The sequence below is a fragment of the Apteryx rowi genome, unplaced genomic scaffold (genome assembly GCF_003343035.1).
Source record: "Apteryx rowi isolate R43461 unplaced genomic scaffold, aptRow1 scaffold_98, whole genome shotgun sequence".
NCBI lineage: Eukaryota > Metazoa > Chordata > Aves > Apterygiformes > Apterygidae > Apteryx > Apteryx rowi.
The window spans coordinates 1,331,839-1,348,398 of NW_020451293.1; the positions used below are offsets into that span (position 1 = coordinate 1,331,839).

At 45.6% G+C, this 16,560-nt stretch overlaps 1 protein-coding gene across 7 annotated transcripts in view; it reads right to left on the bottom strand.

Annotated features, from left to right (window-relative positions):
• Positions 1-1,540: 1,540 nt before the first annotated feature.
• IP6K1 (inositol hexakisphosphate kinase 1) overlaps positions 1,541-16,560 on the bottom strand; it is a 41,774-nt gene continuing 26,754 nt past the window's right edge. For 3 of the 7 annotated variants that reach the window (XM_026055070.1, XM_026055072.1, XM_026055074.1), the window contains 6 exons: positions 15,521-15,611; positions 10,164-10,510; positions 7,522-7,732; positions 6,483-6,667; positions 3,583-3,758; positions 1,541-2,702 (listed from right to left, as the gene is read on the bottom strand). In XM_026055070.1, the coding sequence (XP_025910855.1) occupies positions 2,193-2,702; positions 3,583-3,758; positions 6,483-6,667; positions 7,522-7,732; positions 10,164-10,386 (1,305 nt within the window). In that variant the 5' untranslated portion in view covers positions 10,387-10,510; positions 15,521-15,611 and the 3' untranslated portion in view covers positions 1,541-2,192. Of the gene's footprint in view, positions 2,703-3,582; positions 3,759-6,482; positions 6,668-7,521; positions 7,733-8,549; positions 10,096-10,163; positions 10,511-15,520; positions 15,612-16,560 lie in introns of those variants that run through there. The other 4 variants (XM_026055073.1, XM_026055071.1, XM_026055075.1 and 1 more) reach the window with 3 other exon arrangements.

Consider the following 16,560-nt stretch of genomic DNA (forward strand, 5'->3'; position numbering starts at 1 on the left):
AAGATATACCACGCACCCAGAAGCCAAAAGGAAGGAGTACAGTTAGTTTCAGTGCTAGGACTGCCATGAGGGAGGAGTGAGCCTTGACAACAAGAGAAAACATCACTGCAATAAGTGGCAAAAGGGAATGCTGAAAAAAATCAGTATTTGCACTACATGGAGACATTCCCTCAGGCGCAAAYGCCCTGCTTGCCCTGCCTTCCCCAGAGCAAAGCCCGCAGGAGGTGAGGACACTAATGCAGATGGCTGCAATGCATGAAACTGCCCTCTCACTGCACTAGGGTCAGGCAGAGCCAAGGATGTTAATGTGGCTTTTCTAGYGGCATCTTTTATTCCAGCTGTTTGAACAACTTCACTCCCTCTTGCAAACCTTCTTCCTGAAAATTGCAGGAGCTCTGCCTTGCCATGCAGCTACTCACAGAAGTAACCTAGCAAAGGGAAGAGTGGCATGAACGAGCGTCCTCATCCAGAAGGCTGGAGGGGACCAGCAGCTTTCACGCAGCCAGGCGACAGGCAGGTATGTTTTCGGACAAAACCTAGCACTTCCCCTGCCYCCTTCCCCATCCAGTGCCTCACACCTCCACCTGCTGCAGCAGCTACAGCTGGTGGTGACTTGAGCACAAACACTTTCCAAGTAGACTGCCCCCACACAAAGCCTGTATGCATGCTACATGCAGGGCAAGTATTCTCCAAAAGACGCTTTCCTGAATGAAAAAATCCTGGCTTTGCAGATACCCAGGTAAAGAGTTTCTCAGCCAGTTACTGTAACATCATGGAACAAGCCAGAATGACACCACAGAAGGAGCAACGAGGGAGTACCAGCACAGAAACACACTTGGGTGATGCAGACCTGGGGCACAGCTAACCTCAGTACAGGGTACCAAACATTAATGCCCTCATCAAGGGAGGCCGATGAGTAAAGCACCAGCTATGGGAGCCAGGCCAGGCAGCAATGCATGCCCCAGCTGGTTACCTCTTACCCAAAGGGATTATTTGGGGGAAAGACTGACTTCAGTAAAGCTCAAGCAGTCCAGAGACAGCAGTCACCGCTCAGCCAAGGTCCCCCTTGCTTACCCACCCCGCTGGACAATCTCAGAGGCAAGGACRGGGGTTCAGCCCTAACCCTCAGCCTTCTCTTTCACCATCCCAGTGCAAGGACTTGTCAGAAGAGCAGGGGCTGTATGGCAGAGGCCCCAGCTCCAGGAAGACGACAGCCTCAGCTGCAGTACCTCGGCTCTGTGTCGCTAAGGAGATACTTACCTACAATCTGCGGGACCAACGTTACACAAAGGGAAAGACTGAAATGGTCCGAAACGCCCCACTGCACTGCTGGGGTCACATTAACTTGCTACAGATACTATTGCTAGCCCATGAGCTGAGTTCTTGCTTGGTCAGTGGTCCAAGGCAGAGTTACTCTCGCAGAGCCCCCGTGCTTGCCTGCGCGCAGGCCTGCCCATGCCACCCTGCCCACTGGAGGTGCACAAGATGGCAGGGGAGGCGAGCAGGCCCCAGGCTCGAGCACAACTCAAAGCGTGTGGCGCTTCCTCCCTGCCGCAGCTCTGCCACAGGTTGCATTTGGTCATTTTATTTCCATGCTTGGGTTGATTATTCACAGTGCCCAAACATAAGAAAAAGGCAGCATCAGAAGCAAAGCCCCCAGTTGGCAATACCCAGGGCAGAGCTGGCGACACCAAACGCTAACACGCAGACCAGCACAAGTGTGCTGCTCACTGTGAGCCCCACAGATGCTGCTTTTACTCAAGCACCCTTTCCAGATCATCCAGGAGAGTTTCAAGCTAAAGGCTCTCCTGGGGGCTCCTGAGGCAAGAGGCTCCCCAAGCCAGAGCTCCAGCCCTCTCCAGCCCCCTGAAGAGCCCTGCTCTCTCCTGCTTTCTCTTCCCTATGTCCAGGTCCTCCCTGCAGAACGCACACATGATGAGCGAAGCCCCAGGACGCCCAGCAGGTATCTATGGAGTCTCCTCCAGAAGGCAGAGCTAGTGCGGTCAAAGCCATCTGGCAGGCACGAGGAGCTCTTCCATCCTGCCTCCCCTTAGCTCTTCTATCCAAGAACATTTAAAAACAATGGAGCAATACAATTGTTTAAAACCAAAGTTGTCTGCTTTTTCCTGTGGTAGTAGGTGGTCTTATTTGCTCCTGCCACCAGGACAAAAATGAGAGGCAGTAGCCCAGGGCTACTGGTTTTCCTCGCGCATCTGTTCCATGATGTTGATGAGGCTTTCCAGCCCAAATACATAACCCACATCAGGTCCATCATGCACAGTGGGGTCATCACGAAAGCCTTTGAAGGTGCTATGTGCAAAGTCAATCATACGCACATCCACCTTGGGCTGGGCTGAGGAGCTGGGCTCTGTGCCGCTGCCATCCTGAAGGCTCTCAGAGAGAGAGCTGTCTACCCGCTTCAGGCGCATCTCTGCCCGGCGCTCCACAAACATCCCCGCCCTGCTGTCTTTCCCATCGTAAATGATGAGAAGGGAGCTGGAGTAGAAGCGGTAGGAGGCCTGTCTCTCCAAAACCGCCTTCAGACTTCGGAGTTTGGCGAGGACAGGCTCAAAGAGGTCCTTGCGCAGCTCTAGGCCATTGTGGAGATACTGGTAGAGGGCATTGCGGAAGCCCTCGATGGAAAGACCKCGTCCATAGTATTTATTCCTGCATAAGTAATGCCCTGTGTCCAGCTGATAGACCTAGAAGGCCAAAGGAAATACACATCAAGTAGGAAGGACAGGTTAAAGCAATATACAGATAACCTAGAGCTGTCTCGTACTGACAGGACAGAGGGACCTTCTTACATCACCACCACCACTCCCATGAGTGAGTAGAAAACAGCTTTGCCTGTTCCTTGAAACCCAAAGCACCTTATGGGTGCATCCCATGGGCACGTTGCCTGCCACAACCAAGGTGTCCAAGAACCGCTTCCCTCCCAGGGGGCCTAAAGGGCAGCTCATCAATCTGAGTGTCCCCAAGAAGTGAGACACAACAGGCCCTGAGGCTTAAAGAGCCAAGTTCTGTGGCAACTTCTTCAGCAGTGAGGGCTGCCTATATGTATTATTGTCATGTGGCATATATTAATGAGGGGCCCTGATTGCTTCGGAGCCTGTGGGCAGGGATCTACATTACGAAATACTTCTGCAGGTGGGGAAAGGAGCAACTGTATTCTACAACAGCACTACAGGCAAATCCTTCTGTTCAGGGACTAACCACAAGAAAAGATGAACTTGTAAACTCCCAGTACAGAAGCAAATGTCAGATGCTGCTGAAAATGAGATACTCCCCGCCTTGCTGGGAATTGCTATTCTAGCTAAACACTAAGCCACAGAAACACAGGCCTGCTAGTTTTTATTTGCAAACCCCAAATTCTCAGTGTAGAAAACAGCTTTGGATAAAAGCAGGTGCTGTCTTTTTGTAGGCTTAGAAAAGAATACAAAAAGCATGTACCACGAACACTGGTGTACTTACCTGAAGTGGGAAGACTCATGCTCATGCTCAGCAGAAAGCACTTTACTAGAAGCTCTAATGGGGCTGGGAAAAGGAATGTGCAGCACACGGACCCTTGGGGATCCCTACCTGCATCCCACACACGCGCACACCCAAGGTGGCGGAAGTACTCTGTTCACACTTTTTCATCTGCCGAGCAGCCTTCTCCTCAGAGGCATCATCTCCATGCTGTCTGGTCCCCATCTTCAGATCAAGTACACAGGGAAACTTGAAATGATGCACCACATTCTCCAGCAAAAGGAACTCTGGGAGACTGTCAAGGAGAGTTCATCTGTCAGAGATGCTGCTCCTCAGGGCAACCACAAAAGGAATTTGGGCATTCTTGACTGAATCATGAGACAGAGTAGGGCAACAAACAAATAGGAACTGAAGAACAGACAGAAGAAACTGGGAGGGTAAAGAAAAGGACAAAACCCAAACAGCAGTACACAGGTTTCGACACACTTAGCAGAAGTGTGGAATGCCTAACACTAAATTAGGAGATCACACAAGAGGCATACTGGACACTCAGCAGGAAGAAGGCAAGGAACAGAACACTAATGTCAGGAAAGACACAGTATGGCCAGTAAGAATTGGTAACAAATTAAGGGAGAGCTTAAAAATCAAATCAGATTAACAATTCAACCATATTGATAAAGAACACAGAATCCCCATTGACTAAAACTCAAGGCTCAAGTAATAGCAACAGTACTGTTATTATTGGCCTGACCAGAAGAGCAAACATTGACCAACACGCTGGGGGAAAGTGGAGAAGCTACAAAGGCAAGAATCCTAACAGCAACGGGAGTCTTCAATTACCACCACACGCAATGGGCAAACCTTATATTATGCACAATGCTGAGAACAAACCTGGGATAATCAATGCCCATGCATGGAGCAGCTCATCCCAAAGGGGAAAAAAGAACCACCATTAACTTTGCCCTGAGTAGCGCTGCAGGACATGGTTCAATACATTACTCTGAAATGGCAACCACAGCACAGCTAGATTAAACTTGCAGGGAAGTTTACTCTGCACAAAAGCCAAGAAAATTTATCAAAAATTGTGTTTGGTTTTGAAAGAGGAACTACATAAAAACAAGGAAGTACGTTAAAGGGACAACTGATGGACAGCTAAAAAGAATTACATCTCTGCAAGTGCTGTGGACACTACTTAAAAATTAAAATCTGGAGGCTTGAGGCACACATTTGAGAATGGGAAAATGAAAGCCTACGCTTTTAAAATGAGGCAGAAGGAAAAAAGCTATTAAAAGCAAGGTTGCCTCTGTGTGAGGAGAACAGAATCAAGTTCCGGTAGGTAAAAACACAAGCTGGCAAGTCAAACACAAACATATGAGGAGTGATTCAGCAAGGCACAGAAAAGAGTAACAAATCCTTTTTCAACCACGTGAGGAAGCCATTCAGACCGTCTGAAGGGTTTAAAGACAATCAAAGAGTAAAAGAAGCTATCAGGATAATAAAAATTAAAAAATAAAAATAAAAGGAGACCCTAAGAAGAAAACCAGGATGAAAGCTTTGCTCCTGCATTTACTGGAGAAGAGCTTAGGGGGATCTCCATGCCAGAACTCTTTCCTGAGCTGAGAGAATTGTCTCAAACTGAAGTGCCAACAGAAGAGGTCACATGTCCAACAGACAAAGAGTAACAAATCACGAGAGCTGGATGGTCTCACTCAAGAGTCCTAAAGGACTCAAGGCAGAAATACTTGAATTAAATGGAACGTGTAACACTCATTTAAAACTGCCTTAGCACCACAAGATAAAGGGGGCTACTGCGACACTGATTTTGAGAGATCTGGGGAACTACAGACTGATAGAAGCACACCAGACAGCTCAGCAGGAAACTGTAATAAAGAACAGGGTTAGCAGACATGGATAAATATGACTTATCAGGGAAGGATCAGCATATCCGTTGTAAAAGAAAGTCACACCTAGGGTTCTCTGGTAACTTTGACAAATGAGGTGTCAAACTGAGGAAGCCAGCACGGATTAATCCTGAGACATCTGACATGATGCCTTATCAGAGAGGCCAAGCAGCAGATTGAGGACTCGGATCCTTACAGAGACAAAATAGTTAGAAGAAGGAGGAAAGGAAAAGTCTGGGGATGTTCGACTGACCTCACAGCCAAAGTCACCAGTAAGGTCTTTGCGTGGAGACCCATGCTCTTCAACAAGTGATCCAGAAAAGGGAATGAACGGCAAGATGACAAAGTTTGCTGACACTACCAAGTTACTCAAGGTTGCAAAAATGAGAAACAATTGTGGGAAACCCCAGACAGCCCTTACGAGGCTGACTTGGCCATTAAATGGGCAGACAAAATTCTCTAGAGTTAACATGTGAAATGAGGCACATAGGGAGAAAAAAATATCCTAGATTAATGTATAAAGCAGTGGGTTTTAAGACAACTATAACCAGTTAGGAATGGTATCTTGGGGTTTACATTAAGTAGTTTTCATCAAAACATCAGTTCATTGCTGAACAGCAGCTAAAACAAAAGAGAATGCTAGGAATTATGAGGAAAAGGAGAGAACACATCATTATACCCCTGCAGAAGTCTCTGGTTCACCAGCACCTTCAACAGTGTGCAGATCTGGTCACCATCTCAAGAAAGATACAGTGGAACTGGAAGATACCCAAAAAAGGTGACAAGGACAATCACAGGTACAGAGCAGCTCCTCCCAAGCAATTAGCAAACAAGCTATACCTGCGTACACTGCTAGGCAAAGCCTGACACAAAAAACTCCAAGAGATTTTCTAAGCATCAGTGTCAGACATTAGTGCCACTGTAAGGGAAGCATGAAGGAGTAATAAAAAGAAACATGTAATATAGCTTTTTTTGTGCAAAGGATGGGAAAGGCATATTCTCAGCATGGAAGCCAAGGGAAACACAGGCCTAGCTGCTTCCAGCAGCAAATGTGTAGGCCAGCACAGCAGTGGCAATCTGATACACTCAGTTCCACTTTCCAAAGGATACTATAGAGTTTTCGGTCCTTGGACTCCGATCGCATGCGGCTCAGCTGCTGCTTATGACAGCGCAGGCTCCAGGGGTTGTAGGTGATCTTTTCAGAGCTCAGACCGCTGTTCCCATCCAACATCTGAAATGGAACATCTGAATGGATGTGCAAGTCCACTCTGGGACTCTTCATTTCCTGGATGCTGCTGATATAAAGAACAGAACAAGCTTGTCTGTTAGAATCTATACATTCTCCAGATATTTACAACAATTGCACACAAATCCGCCTCTTGCACAGGACTGTCTCCTGTCCCTTCTCCTGTTGCACACTTCACACAATAAGCCTGCCAGCTTCCTAACAGCAAATCCTCACTTACATGCTAGGCTTCAGAACCATGCTCAAAGGTGCTGTCTATCTAACATCTATGCTAGGTTGTACTGTACTTGACCAAATAAGCAGGAACATCATCTTTCTCAGGAGAGCTCATGCCGTGGTGATGAGGCAAAGATCTATATTCTAGGTACCCCTGGAAGAAACCTCTGGATTGGTGACCAGACGGAGTGAAGAGTGTTTGAATCATCTCCACATGCTTTAAAGAGAAAAAGCAGAAGTCTGGGTGGTTTTTATGTGTGTTCATTTTTCCATGAGTAGGAAATCCTTGCTCTTGTCTACTGGCCAGCACATGTGAAAGGATTCACCATCTTGTCCAGCACAGTTTTGACTGTGAAAAGTGAATTTATTTTAGTAGCTTACCAACGCAACAAGCAGAACAAGCTGGAATATTTACAGTTAGTCCTTTGGTTCCAAATCCAATCAAACAGCCAAGGTCTATCCTGTGTCAGAAGCACCTCATTTGGACACGTTTGTCCTGCATGGGACAAAACTCCCGACAAGGCTTGCAGTGCCATAGTCTGTGCAGCCCCCTGGGCTAGCAAGTGCAAGACAGCCAAGCTATTGTGTGAAAGCACAAAATACCCTCAGTGAAGAAAGCACTAGTGCTGAAAGGGGAAGAGAAACTGTGCACTCACTATATTTTCATTGGGCCCCCAAAGCTTTTACCTTTCAGTGCCGTCACTGGCCAGGCCAGGTTTTTCCTCCTTGTGCTCAGTGCCGCTGCTTGATCTATGAAGACTCCGACGTGAGTGCTTGCGTCGTGGCTGGTCCCTCTCTGGCATATCATCCTGTTCCAAAGCCTCATTCTCCACGTAAGGATATGCCACCAGGTTAATGTAGCCATCACTGTCTCCCTCAAAACAGACAGACACCACACCTGCCAGAAAGAAGTGACACATCAGCCATTCACAACAGTTATTTCCCAGGGAAGGTAATACACAGTCAGCAGCATCCAAATGTACAAGAGAACAGAGGAAAAAAAAGAGATCAGAAGGTAGCAAAACAAATCCAGAACAATGAAAAGAGGTTAAAGGACACAAGGGGAAAACTCAAACACTGTTAACGGCACAAAGGAGAAATCCCTCAAGCAGTGCCCTATGTCACTACCTGAGCAAACAGCCAGCAGGGGCTGGCAGCACAGTGGGGAAAGCTGTGCCATCCACAGGAAATTAAGCACATTTCAGTACACGGGGCTTTTAGCCCAGTGCCCTAACAACTTACTGAGCTGTGTTAGTGAAAGTGCAGCTGGTATGTTGAGAGAAGTGATTATTCTCCTCTCTTCAGTCCTGCAGCCCCCAGTGCAAAAGGAATGTCAAACTGGAGAAAGTCAAGTGTAGGCTACCAAGATGAGGGGGCTGAAGCATATGAAATATGTATGTAGCTCCTTCAGGTAAGTATGTCCTGCAGAACTGTTTCTGCTGTCTACAAGGACATCCCTTGCCAGAGAGCAGTGTGCTTTCTCCGCTTAAAAAAAAAAAAAAAAAAAAAAGTTCTCCAGCATCTGAGTTATGAAGTACAGAGTTTTAAGGCTTAGGTGACAACTGCTGCTTTGTACCTTAAGTCATCCAGTCTTGCAGAAAAGGGATCTGCAAGGTCCCAGGGGTCCCTAGTGATAGGAACAGGAGGTCATGAAAGCAAGACTACCTCAGCCAGGTGCAAGCAAGCAGGACCATCTTTGTCCTGTCCAATTTCACCTTCTGAAGGCTCCTCGAAAACACCACATTCCAAGGAAGGACAGATCTATACCTTCCACAGCACAGACTCTGAAGATATCTAACCAGCCAGCCATGGAGCAGAACAGCCAGCACTTCCTGTTAGAGTTGACATCATCATTTTTGGGAATCCCCCAGCCCTGAAAATGAGGTTATCAATCCATCTCCTAATTTGAAATGATAAAATCTTTCATTAGCTTGTCACCAGTCTCAGACAGCTGCCAGGAGTATCCAAAGCTAGATGTACCGAATCCAAAGATTCTGACAAAAGTGAGGAAGCCTTACACTGCTCAGCTGATGCAGGCCATCACGCTATCATTCTCTTTCGTTATCTGCACATGACACTAACACAGGCTGGGAAAGCTCAGCAAGGGTTCAGAGCAATTCAGGACTCCAGTGTGTCACTATGTAAAATGCCAGTCCAAGTGCTCTGGCTACTTGGCCATGTTCCTCAACCCACCCTGATGAAAGGGCAGTCTTAGAATAATACCAGAATGTTCAAACAGGGAACGCCATCCCCAATATTTCCCTCCCCAAGAACAGTAGGGAAGGTTGCTGGCACTAGCAGGAATCTGCACGGCAGAATTCACAGATGAAATCTTGCACTGGGGTGGAGGGGCATGGGACATACCTTCAGGCTACCAGGAAGGTCCTCACTACAAGACAACAGGCTTCCATCTGGGTTATTAGCTTCATTAGTTTTAAGCATATCTCCCAAGGAAGGCCTGACATCACATCAATTCCAGTAACCGCACAGGCTCTCTGATGGGTTGCCGTATGGCCCAAGAGTGGCTTGAGGATACAAAAGGACCCATCTGTTCGAGATGGTATCTTTCATCCACGATCTGCCTACAGACCCAGGTAAGCTGACACTGCTTTGAGACCTTCAGGCTGTGTGCAGATCAAATGGCAAAACCCTGAGCAGATGGTGGTTCCAGCTGTCCATGAAGCACAGTCCTGCCAGAGCCATGCTGYGACAAAGTAGCAGAGGGAATCCGAATTCTAAGAGTCCTCCAGAATGCTACCCGCCACCATCACCATCCTGAATCTGAACATGCGGCCAGAGGTATATTGAGCTTTCTAAAGATAAAGACAAGCTGCCACCATTCTACAATGATATGGACACTGGAATTTTCCATTCCTTTGATGTGGCTGGGAACAAGGGCTTTACCTCAGTGCTGAGAAAGAGAAACTTCCTGCTTCAGCAGCTTTCTGATACGGGGCAGTAAAAGAGATGGGATGAAGAAGCAGTAAACTACTAGACTGGAGTGTGCAAATGCTCAGTATATTTATGACTTAACTTCATGTGCTCAAGGTCAATTGCCACAGTAATAAGTGATAACGCATCTATAACCTGAAGCTGCAGACTACAACCATCACTTTAGATTTAGAAAGAACAGCATATTAAACTCTGGATGCCTGCAGAAAAAGACATCCTCCTTTCCAAAAGCTCCTATCAAATTGCTAGCTTGCAGAAGAGGAAGAATTAAAAAATTAAAATCAGACAAAAAGACAGAAATGTATCGGTAGATCCAGGAAAATGAGAGCAGTCCCATGAAACAGACATCTCCATCCTGAAGTAGCAACAAGCCTCACCTTTGTACTCAGGTGTGAACTCCTTCATTTCCGGGGGCAGAGATTCATAGAAGCGCTGTTCTCTGGTAATTAGGGGCTTGCAGACAGTATGGTCATCATAGCGCATCATGCTGCTGTGGCCACCAACCTGGTGAATGAAAGGCTCCAGCAGGACCCCTCGGTCTCCAGACTGAGTGGCATTCTTGCCATACTTGCCCACTTCCATGGTTTGACAAACACACATTGCGTTGGGCACCAGTTGCACTCTTGGAGCATGGGGAGAGCCACATGGGCTGGGAGGAGYAGCTTGGCAATTGACAGACAGCCAACAGCTAAGAAATTCTGGCAGTTTGCTTCCTTATGATGATCTGAAAAAGAAAAGGAGATTCCTGTGAGTGGAAGACCACTTGCATTCACTCCTCATCTCCTAAGGAAAGTTTTTGGTTTATTTTTGGCATTTATTTATATCCATAACTGCTCCTTGTCCATTCTCAATTTACACCCTTCTTGTTCCAGCATGCTCTTCGTCACCTATTTCATCTTGTAGGTAAACACACACTAATTTGGAGGCAGTCTCATCTAGAGTTTCTCYAGTAGGACTGATAAGAGACAGGGCAAGAAGAAACAGTCAATATTTTGAGCCTCCCATCTTTGCAAAGTATTAGTTCCTTACTTCAGTTCATTTTATCAGTAAGGCAAAGTGATAATGGAGCACAAATTGTGAGCTACAGCACAATTAAAACCAAGCCAACATCTGCCTATCAGTAATGGTGAGATAACTAACACAAGCAGAACAAATACCTTTCAAGAATCTGAATTCTGCTCCTTGTGTCTTTGCATTTTTAAGATCTAAATGACTAAATAATTCCTGTTCATCTCCCACCATAACACTGTTTCTTCCTTTTCTCACTCCTTTCTTTTCAAGGCATGAAAGATTCCTGCAGTAAGTGGGCAGTATTCATTCTGTCATTGAGTATATGCTATATCCAAATGTATTCCCCTTGGATTCTTTTCTTTATTAYGGCAAGTCCTTCGCAACAACAGCTATTTCCTGCTGCTTTTATAGCACCTACTTGCACAATAGGCCCATGATTTCTAGAGGTATGCAAGAGAGATTGCTAAATCTAAATGAGATTAAAAGTGCTTTGGAGAAGAKAGTTGCCCCTTTAATGTTTGTAAAGTGCCTAGCACAGCCATAGGCTTATGGAAAACTAAAGAAGTTCATCATCTCTCCATATGATTTGCTCTTTCCAACTCAGTTCATAGCTGTTCCTGAGGCTGCTGGGGAAAACAGAGCACAGGATTTCTTCACAATAATAAGTTATCCAAGCTCTTTGGTACACAAACCATATGGCAATTAGTTTCTGAATTCATCAAATCTCTGGTTTCTTAGCACAGACACACCTGAGGGCAATATAATTAAAGCCTGACAGATCTCACAGGCCTGAACAAGGGACATGGTCTGGGCTGTTCCTCGTTTGGCCACAGGATGTCTCTGGAACTACACAACACTGCAGATGAATGGAAAGTCCCAGGATGAAGATGGGCTCTTCTTCCTCCCTCCAATTTAATCATGTAGAAGACGCAACTCAAAAGACTGCGAAACTAGAGGTGATACTTCATAACATGTTTAAACCAGTCTACCCAAAAGCTCCCAGCAACAGRATAGTGCTTCTCTCCCCTTGTCTGCACCTTCTTTCTCTCCCCCTCGCGCTGGATTTGGCGACTGTATGACTGTACGGTTTGGGCTGAATCATCTCACTGACCCAATGGAAAACATTTCCTTTTGTGGTTAGATGACGAGATCACACGACAGCATTCAATGAAAGAGGAAGAATATGAATATTAAGGGAGCTTTTAGGATAGGGACAGGGGGGGGAAAGAGGAGGAAAAAAACAAAATAAAACCAAAAACATGATGGTCCCTCTCTGTAACAACACACACTTAGATCAATCAAAGTATAATGTATCCTTCAAGGTCTCTGTCTCCCACTCACTCAGAGCCAAAGTCATAACACAAAGACAACACACTCTGGGTATCTCTTCTCTCTCTCTCAACTGCTATACCAACATGAAGAAATTTCAGCAGCTGAGACTTCCCTAGGTAGTTTTTTTAAGCTTGGTTTAATATCTGTGAACAAGCAAGGTGCCAGCACCTTGCAACAGATCAGTACTTTACAAATTTCAGACAAACGCTTTGCAGACTTAAATCTCCCCAAGCTCACACAGCTTTGTCTTAGATTCCGTTTCTTTCGTTTTCCCAATGATTAAAGCAGAGTTTTCAGTTATTCCAAACAATGTGGGGACAAACTTAATTTCACTTCCTTTAGTTTAAACTTTATAGAGTAAGACAGAAAAGAGATCCATCTGTGTGATAAGGGTAATTAACATACTCAGGAGACATGTATTTGATTSTCAGGTCTGCTACTAGTCTCAGTCTTCAGCAAAAGTCAATCACAAAATGTCTCAGGGTCTCAGTTTCCCCAGCAAGGAAATACTATTAYCTCTATTCTACAGAAGGGAGATTAATTATATTCTTTAGCTTCAGACACCCATAAGATGGGGATCACAAATACCTGTACACAACCACCTGCCAAGGCCCCTGCAGACTGTTCTCACAGTCAGAAGTGCTTCACCTATGGGCTACAGGCAGATTTTAGCCACCAAAACAACAGATTTGAGTCCTTGGCCTACCTTCAGCAGCTTTCTTTCCTAAAGACGAACAATAACCAATAATAAATCATCTGAATTATTCTGAGACCACTCATATTGTGGAGTCCCTCAAGCCTTCTCCACTACATGGCCTAGAGATACCTGTGACATGACTGAAGTGGTCCAAGGCCTCCCTGGCAAGTGAAAATGATGACAGGCTCTAACCAGTGAGAAGTGACCCAGGCTCACTGCCAACTACCGAACTGTCCCAAAGAAAAGCAAAAAGGCAAGAAGTGGCCTTTATGGACTGCTTTGGTGGTAACCTTCTGCGTCCCATTACTCTTACCCACTAGCAGAACAGGAACAGTGAGCATGTCATCAATAGTCCCTGCATTTCAGGAAGGGTCATGCAGCAGCAGGTCAGAAGATGATATTTCCACCAGCAAGATCCTTCGCATCTCTTCAGCAAACCACTGAATAACTTCAGCTGGCTCCCTATTAATTTCTTGTTACCTCCAAGAGAATTCATGTACGCAAAGGGGCAGTCCAGGCATGTTTGGTCCTCTGAACTATTAACAGCTCTACTCAAAGGGCAACTCAACATGACAAGTTTCAGATATGCAATCACATCTGTGAAGTAGTGACAATCGCAAAGAAAACATTCTGTGGCCATGATGCGAGAGAACAATCTGGGCACCAGGCGAGGGGAGAGACTCCAAACTTGGTTACAACTGCTCCACACATTCATCCATGCTCTCTAAAGAAAACAGCAATACATACAGTATTTTCCATGTACAACTGTACGTGAGCAAATTCTTTGTGGCAAGTGTATTTCACAGACTGTTTTTTTATGAGGAAGTTATCTACAGGACTTTCAAAAGGGACATGTTATGTCTCAAACACACAGCTTTGAGTCAGTCTGATGAAAAACACTAAGTAAAACACTAAGTAAAAAACATGGACACTATTGAGGAATAAAGACAGAAGAATCCCAGCAGCTTCAAACAATTATAAAACAGAAAACTATTTGAAGGCCTAAATATTACTCATCCTTCCTCTGTTAAACAAAGGCATTGGTTCAACTATTTTAGTTGGCCTCTTGTAAAATTTAGAGTCCTTGCAATTACACTGTAAAATGTAAYGTGTATCTCACACAAATCAGCTTGAGAAAGACCAGTTCATCCAAGCAGGTCCTTTGGTACTGTCCCACATTTCCATTATATAATCAAACAGCAGTAAAACATTTAGGCTAATTTAGTATCCCCCTTCCCACATGCTGATCTATAGTTAGCAAGACAGATCACTCATTTTATCAAGCTGGACTTGGGGGGGGGGGGGTGTTCAAGAGCACAGTTATCTGTGATTACAGAACAACATACTGTATCTGATATTCCATTATCTTCCCCAGTAAAAAAAAAACTCGCCTGAAAGGGAACCAACTGTTACATTTAAGTCTACATGACTGTCAGCATATCTACTCCAATTTGTTTCTCAACTTCATGGCTCACAGTTTCAACACTAGCTTTTTTAGCAGGATGGGTATAAAGAATAGCAACAGACACCCCCCCCCCCCAGTAACACCTAAAATCTTTCCAAAGAAAGGCCAGGAAAACAAAGATGAGGTTACTTTGCTCTTAAACCATGAAATGGGGTAAAGCCTGCCTTTAACACTGATGCTACCCTCAAGCCCAGCACACACCACTCCACAGAAACAAACAGCAGGGAGCTCTTCAAGATCCAGCCAGAGCAGTGTTAAAAATTACTGCCCCCTGGCTGAAAACTACCAATCCTCTTACCAGACCACCAGAATCAAGTGAATGGCTAGTTGCAACCAAGGGGAACTGGATGGGTGGAGAAGAATATCCTGGACACTCACGCATGTATGTGGGTGTGCAGAAGCAGAGGCCAGAAAGAACAGAAGTATAAGACACTTGTACAGGATCCCAGTTTTAGGCAATTTCAAACTTTGCAGCAAGACATCAGCTGTCGCAAAAATACATTAGCAAAGATGTTCCATATCAGAGACAGGAGATTGCGTGACCATCCCTTATCCACTCCGTTGCAGGTTAARCCCACCCCCAATCTGTAGCTTCATGGCCACTAGAAGACAGCACCAGCTTCCCAGAGAAGCAGCTGCACCCTCCTCTCACATTCATCCTTGTACCAGCACAAGAATTCATACAGCTGCACGACAAACTGGATCAAGACACTCATTTCTTTGCTGGGGTGCTTTCATTCAGATCAGGCTGCCAGTGTCACTCACTGTGCWATCGTACCAATGTCTGTGTTGACCCAAAGACGGAGGCAGCAAGAAGACAGCAGAAATGCCTGCTTCTGCCAGGTCACAGCTATCAGAAAACCACAGCCTGAGGATGCCAGCACAGGAACAAGGGAGTGGGAAGAGCAGGAATAGCTTATTTTAGTGGAATAACTTAAGATGACAGGGAAACTAGCCTCAGCGGTGACCACGCACTTGAGAAGAGGTGGCAGAGAGCTTCACAGCAACAGGCATGAGAACTTCTGCAAACCACACCATCATGCTGATGTTCCCAGTCTTTATAAGCTAAGTCTTGTATGGGAAAATGGGCAAAACTTCATAATTCACTACTAAAGCTATTTTCTACAAAAAAAGAAAAAAAGAAAAAAAAGAGGAGGGAGAACAAATGTTTAAGACTAACGTATTACACAGTGAGAAAGCTGACTGCATTAAGCGCAACTGACTCACACCTTCGTTGTAAGTAGTCTGCACAAGTCCGTCTTTCCAGYATTGTCTTCCTGCAGCTCCCAGGACTGTGGTTAGCCCTCAGGATCTGAGGTGCTGGAAAATAAGACAAAGAGATGGCCACTGAGGATTCTGGAGCTGGGCCACAGGGAAGGGATAAATACTGACCTCAAGTCATGCTGACAGAAGTTGGACTTTCTCTTAATTACCCCAAAGCAGTCAAAAGAGCATAATACTAAAACATCAGTACCTCAGGCAAAAGGACTAGAKCATCTGGTCAACAGGTGCCTGATGATTGCTTGCAATAAGCTAGATCTAATCTCTTTGGCAATGTGCAGAAGCATTTAGTATCCATGCTGCAAAGTCCTGAGTTCTCCTGTCACGCTGGACTGAGTGACCCAACTTCTGTGGAAGCAAATCCAGAATGAGAAGCAACCATCTCCCACTGTACTGTGAGATAATCTTCCCAGCACAAAAGCCTTGCCTCTCTCCTGAGTCTCCATGCTGACCTGCAGGTCTGATACAGCTCTATTCTAGTCAGCAGAAGGTGGAGACCACCCTTGGGACCTGGGCATAAAGATGGGGCCTCTCCAGGAACCTGTGATAACATCYAGGACATAACCAGAAACATTCACATTTGGCCAACCTGATATCCTGGAAGCCACAAACCCCTGTGTCAGAATAAGACTTCCTAGCCTGCTTGAGCATGTAGCTTTCAACCCTGAACCTCCCCCTGCATTGTATCTAAGGCTTAAACTATTAGCAAATGCAGCACTCCTTGGACACAGTATCCTAACCAAGGCAAGCATGGCTCTTAAGATGAGGACCAAACAGTAGAATACTATCCTTGCACATAAATCAAAAGCAAAAAGCAAGCTTTAGGCAAAGCTGTTGAAAAAAAAGCAAGCTGARAATGCTAACACTTGGGATGGTAGGGGAAGATCTGCCAGAATGGAGCACTCCTTCTAAACACGACAACTGAGAGGACAAGAACCGCTTTTAGGCATGCTCCACCACATGCCATGGACTGAACAAAAGCAAGCTC